The sequence below is a fragment of the Grammomys surdaster genome, unplaced genomic scaffold (genome assembly GCF_004785775.1).
Source record: "Grammomys surdaster isolate TR1022 unplaced genomic scaffold, NIH_TR_1.0 173, whole genome shotgun sequence".
Taxonomy (NCBI): Eukaryota; Metazoa; Chordata; class Mammalia; order Rodentia; family Muridae; genus Grammomys; species Grammomys surdaster.
The window spans coordinates 59,616-64,862 of NW_021604621.1; the positions used below are offsets into that span (position 1 = coordinate 59,616).

The window sequence follows — 5,247 nt, forward strand, 5'->3', positions numbered from 1 at the left end:
CAAACACATATGTTATCCTGGCAAAATTAGCATATCAGAAGGAGCTGGAACTTTTGAACATGCTCACACTACTTTTGGTATCTATAAAAACTGTTAGATGTAGAAACCACAGTCTGATCCATGCACCACTTTTTATTTTATCTTATTTTTTTCCCTGGGTGTTTATCCTGGAGCACAGCCTGACCAACAAATACCAATAAAATACCATGTATGATAGTCATAAATAAAGAAAATCTTCGCTGGGTGGTGGTGGCGCACGCCTTTAATCCCAGCACTTGGGAGGCAGAGGCAGGCGGATTTCTGAGTTCGAGGCCAGCCTGATCTACAGAGTGAGTTCCAGGACAGCCAGGGCTACACAGAGAAACCCTGTCTCGAAAAACCAAAAAAAAAAAAAAAAAAAAAAAAAAAGAAAGAAAGAAAGAAAAAAGAAAAGAAAAGAAAAGAAAAAAAGAAAATCTTCAATAATGAAGGATAGTAAGGTAGCTTAGTCAATACTATTCTTCACTTGCAAGCATGAAATTTGAAGTTCACTTCCTAAAATGGACCTTAAAAAAGTTAGGCTTGTACTATCACTGAAGGGTAGTCAGAAACTCACTGAGATTCAAGGACCACAGACCCTACTCAGTGTTACAAGTTCCAGGCCAGTATGAGACCCTGGGTGGGAGGAGAGGTAAACGGCTCCTGTGGAATGATGCTTAAAGTTGTGTGAGGCTGTCTTCCATATGTGCACAACACAGCCGCGCATGCATGCGCACACACACACACACACACACACACACACACAGAGGCATGCACACACATATGCATGCAACACCTCCATATACATATCTGTTCACAATGAACACACACACACAAAATCACATAATAATCTCAAAAAATTCAAAATAATACAAATCAAATCACTTTTTAAAATGAACCTACTCAGCAGACTGAACACTGAAGAGCAATAGTCTTAGCTGACAGGCTATCCACAATATTAGGACAATATTCACAGTCATGCTGCAGTCCTCTTGCAGGGCCAGGTCATTTGTAGTAGATACATCTGCACATTGTTTTGCTCTTTGGACCTGTATAGGTCTGACTCATTTCTAGGCTGAAGCCTTCATCTTAGTCATCAGGCAGGTACCTGGGAACCCAGAGTCTTGCCAGATCCAGTCGTTACAAACACCGTGTTCAATACAGCACTGTCAGGCTTCTGACCCCAGGTGCTAGGTAAATGCCAGGGGTCAGTTTACAGAGACTCATGCTCCAGGCCCACTCCTAATGCCAGGTTTGTTTCTGTGGCTTCAGACACAAACTTGTATAACTTAATTGACAGTGGGCAAAGGATGCAATAAAAAATAAAATTTTAAAATGCATTGTGAAGAATAAAAAAAAATACAACTTATTCCCATTTGTGGCATTCAGAGAGAAACTAGTAACTGTAAGTAACCGCACTTAAAAAGTGAAAAAACTTAATAATGATTATACACACAAATGATATGTTATTTTGAAAGGTATGCGTGCCTTGTAATTCTAACAGTTAGGAGGAGAAAGGAGGAAAGGAGCTGAGCTTAAAACTACCCAACAGAAAAAGAAATAAATTTCATAATGAAGATAAATAAAATAGACAACAAATTAAGAGCAAACTTAGGCGTAGCTCCCTGCGTGTATTTAATCTCCTCAGAGATTGTCTGGTAAGCAATATTTCAGGATTACCCTGGCGTCCGTGTCTCTTCTCTGACCTTTTCCCCCGGAAGATATGACTAGCAACTCCAAGTACTGTTTTCCTGGCTTTCATTATTATTATTATTATTATTATTATTATTATTATTATTATTTCTTTTCCTGAGACAGGTTTTATCTGTGCAGCCTCAGGAGTCCTGGAACTCCCTCTATAGACTAGTACTCAGAGATCTACCTGCCTCTGCCTCCTGAGTGCTGGGATTAAAGGCCTACACCACCACTACTCTGTTTTTTCCTTAGGTTTGAAATGAAGTACATTAAGAGTTTTCCATTCATATTTTGATCATACTGGTCTTCCTCCCTGACTTTCCACCCCCAAGGCCCCATTTACCTTTCTATTTCTTCACTAGTCCACTTCTGATTTCCTGTCTTACAGATTCTCACTCTTTCCCCTGTTGAAGATTTTGACACTCACACGGGGTTGGAGGTAGAGTAGAGCATGCCTTTAATCCCAGCACTCGGGAGTAAAAGGCAAATCTATATGCTTGAGTTCGAGGCACGTTTGGTCTACCAATTTGAGTTCCAGAAAAGCCAAGGCTGTACTGAGAAACCTCGTTTCAAAAAACAAAGCAGCAATAAAAAAACAAAAACAACAAAACAAGAAAAGATTTTGTTAACCACGGCATGTTTCCCTTTCTGGGGAAGAGTCTCCTAAACACACACACACACACACACACACACACACGCTCAAAATCTAGACCATGTGTTTGAGACTAAACATAGTCATTAATAAGTACGTCATTAATAAGTACAGTAAAAACAAATCCTTAAATCTGAGGCAATTTGTGTCCTGGGAACAAAATAGTCCATAATTATAATTTGACTTTGGCTTTTTTGGTGCTCTTCTTTGAAACTGGACCCCTTGAATGGAGCTCCCTCCGACCAAAGTAAAAAAATAGCATATGCGCACCTTGCAATGATAACAAGCCTTTCTGTTACAACGCCCTGGAGACTACTTCTGTGCAGACTTTTGTCACCCCGTTCGCGCCTTATCCAAACTCCTGACCTGTGGCTCTCTCCTGCTGTGTCCACCTACTATTATTACAACCCTACCCTATGTGGCTTGTGTGGCGAAACTGGTGGAGATGAAGGATGAGACTGGATCACGAATACTTTGCAGCAGCTCTGGTGCCTTTGGAGTAGCAGGCCATCGTATTCAGCGTCATGAGTTTTGCCGAACGATGGCTACGAACAGTTTTAATATCATTAATACTTCACAAATGGCCATTCTCTTTCGGGTGTGAAGTTTGGAAATTGCTAATAACATATTGTTACGTTTTCTCATGTTAAAAGCCTGTGTCCCTTTTGTTACAAGTTGTCCCTAGGAGACTAGATCGGCAAAAAAAAAAATCTGGTGTGCTGTAAAGCTGTACACCATAAAACAGTTCTGTTGCTATGGGAGAATGAAAAGAACCCGGGACTCCCAAAGACGCTAGATGTGTGAAGATCCTGATCACTCATTGGGTGAGTTTTGCGGATGTTCATTCCTCAGCCAATGAGCTTAGTGTTCTGTGAGCCTCGGGTAGGAACTTTTGCAAGTTTTGCCTACAGTTCTATCTCATCCATCATTTCCGGATTTGTACCCTTCCTCGTAAAAAAAGTAGTCCAGAGTTCTCGCCACCCTCCCTCCACCCTCCCCACTCCAATCCCCTCCCCCTATCGGTCTGGAGTCTAGAAGTCTTCCGGAGGAAGGAGGGCGGACCCCACCTTTGCTCTCCCAGCATGCATTGTGTCAACGCCATATCGCTGAGCAGGTCCCAGAAGTGAGCTGCTAGCTGGCGACTCTCTGCAGTTATCTTGACTTAGCACAGCTTCCCGCTGGTGTCCTTTGTGCCATGTCTGATAACAAGAAGCCAGATAAAGCTCACAGTGGCTCAGGTGGTGAAGGTGATGGAAATAGGTGCAATTTATTGGAGTGGCTGTTCTTCTTTGTTGCCACCACAGGTTTTCTGGCGTTCCAGTTAATCCTAGACGCCATTTATGAGCAGCAGTATGAAAGGGATGTGGCCTGGATAGCCAGGCAAAGCAAGCGCGTGGCCTCAGTCGGTCGGGAGGATGAAGACGATGATGAGGATGAGGACGACTACGACTTCGATGATGATGATGATGACGACGACGACGAGGATGAGGAATTGGAGAACCTGATGGATGATGAATCAGAAGAGGATGAGGAAGATATGAATGTGGAAATGTGTGCCGGAACTTCCTGCTGCCCAGTTAATATACCTAACTGTCACTGTGAGTTACCCGTGGTACTTACTCATGTGGGGTGTACTCTTTACCCACATCTGTAGTAAAGACCACATCTTAGTCAGGGGGTCATTTCTGGGAACCATTCCTGTCTCTCCTGTCCATGCCTATCCCCTCTTCTCTCTAACTTGCCCTTAGTTCCTCTCCTCCCATCCCCCTCCTCTTCCTTGCTCCTCCACTCCCTTTTCCCGCCTTGCCTCTCTAGGTCCAGTCCATCCAGTTCCCTTTCCCCTTTGCTCTCCTTTTCCCTCCCCCCTCTGCTCAAATTTTTGCCTCAGGCTTTCCGCTCCCTGAGCTCCCTGATCCCCTCCCACTTCTGGCTTCCCCTTTTGTAGCTGTCCCTGAAACCCTCCCCTTCCTGTTCCCCTTTCCCGCCTTTTCTTTCCCTGCTCCCCTCCCCCTCCCTGCTTACCTTTTACCGCCTTTCCTCTCCCTGCTTCCCTCCACCTTGCTGCTCCCTCCCCCTCCCTTTTCCCATTTTCAGGTGCTCCTCCCTCTCCCTCCCTTTTCCCATTTTCAGGTGCTCCTCCCTCCCCCTCCCTGTTCCCATTCTCCCTGTTTCATCCCTTTGCTCCTCTCCTGCTTCCCTATTCCCCTTTCTGTATCTTAACTCACCTTGCTCCCCTCCCCCACCCTGCTCTCCTTTTTGGACCTTTCTTTTACAGGATCCCCTCCCTCTCCCTATTTCTCTTTGTGCACCTTTCCTAGCCCTGTTCTGTTCCCTCTCCCTGCTCCCCTCCCCCTCCTTGCTTGACTTTTAGCAGCCTTACCTGTCCCTGCTCTCTGCCTCCTCCTGGTTCCCCTTTTTGTGCTTTCCTCCTCTGGCTCCCCTCCACTTTCCTGCTCACATTTTTTCCCTTTAACTTCCCCTGTCCCCCCTCACTTTTTTTTTGCACTTGTTTTCCAGGATCCCCCCTCTGGGTTTCCCTTGTAAGCCTTTCCTGTCCCCTCCCCCTCCCAGCTCCCCCTCCCTTCCTGCCTTTCTGTGCTAACCTTTTAATGCCTTTCTTTTTTAGGATTCCCTCCCCCCTGCTGTTTGCCTTTGTGTACCTTTCAAGGATCCTGCTCCCCTCCCTTTCCCAGGCTGTCACCCCTCCTTCTCTTCTCCTCAGTTCCTCCCAATCCCTGCTTCCCTTACCCCTTCCCTCTCTCTGCTCTCCTCCCCTGCCTACTGCACTTGTCTCCTGCCCCCCAGTTACCTGCTTCCCTGAGGTCCTTCCTGCCTCTCTATCCATCTCTCCATTTTTTCCCTTGTCCCTCTTCCCTTTCACT

General features: G+C 45.5%; 1 protein-coding gene across 1 annotated transcript in view; it reads left to right on the forward strand.

Annotated features, from left to right (window-relative positions):
• Window positions 1-3,560: 3,560 nt before the first annotated feature.
• Window positions 3,561-5,247, forward strand: part of LOC114621252 (tumor rejection antigen P815A-like) — a 2,913-nt gene continuing 1,226 nt past the window's right edge. Inside the window, exon 1 of the mRNA XM_028767505.1 lies at window positions 3,561-3,963. Coding sequence (XP_028623338.1) covers window positions 3,561-3,963 — 403 coding nt within the window. The remainder of the gene's footprint in view (window positions 3,964-5,247) is intronic.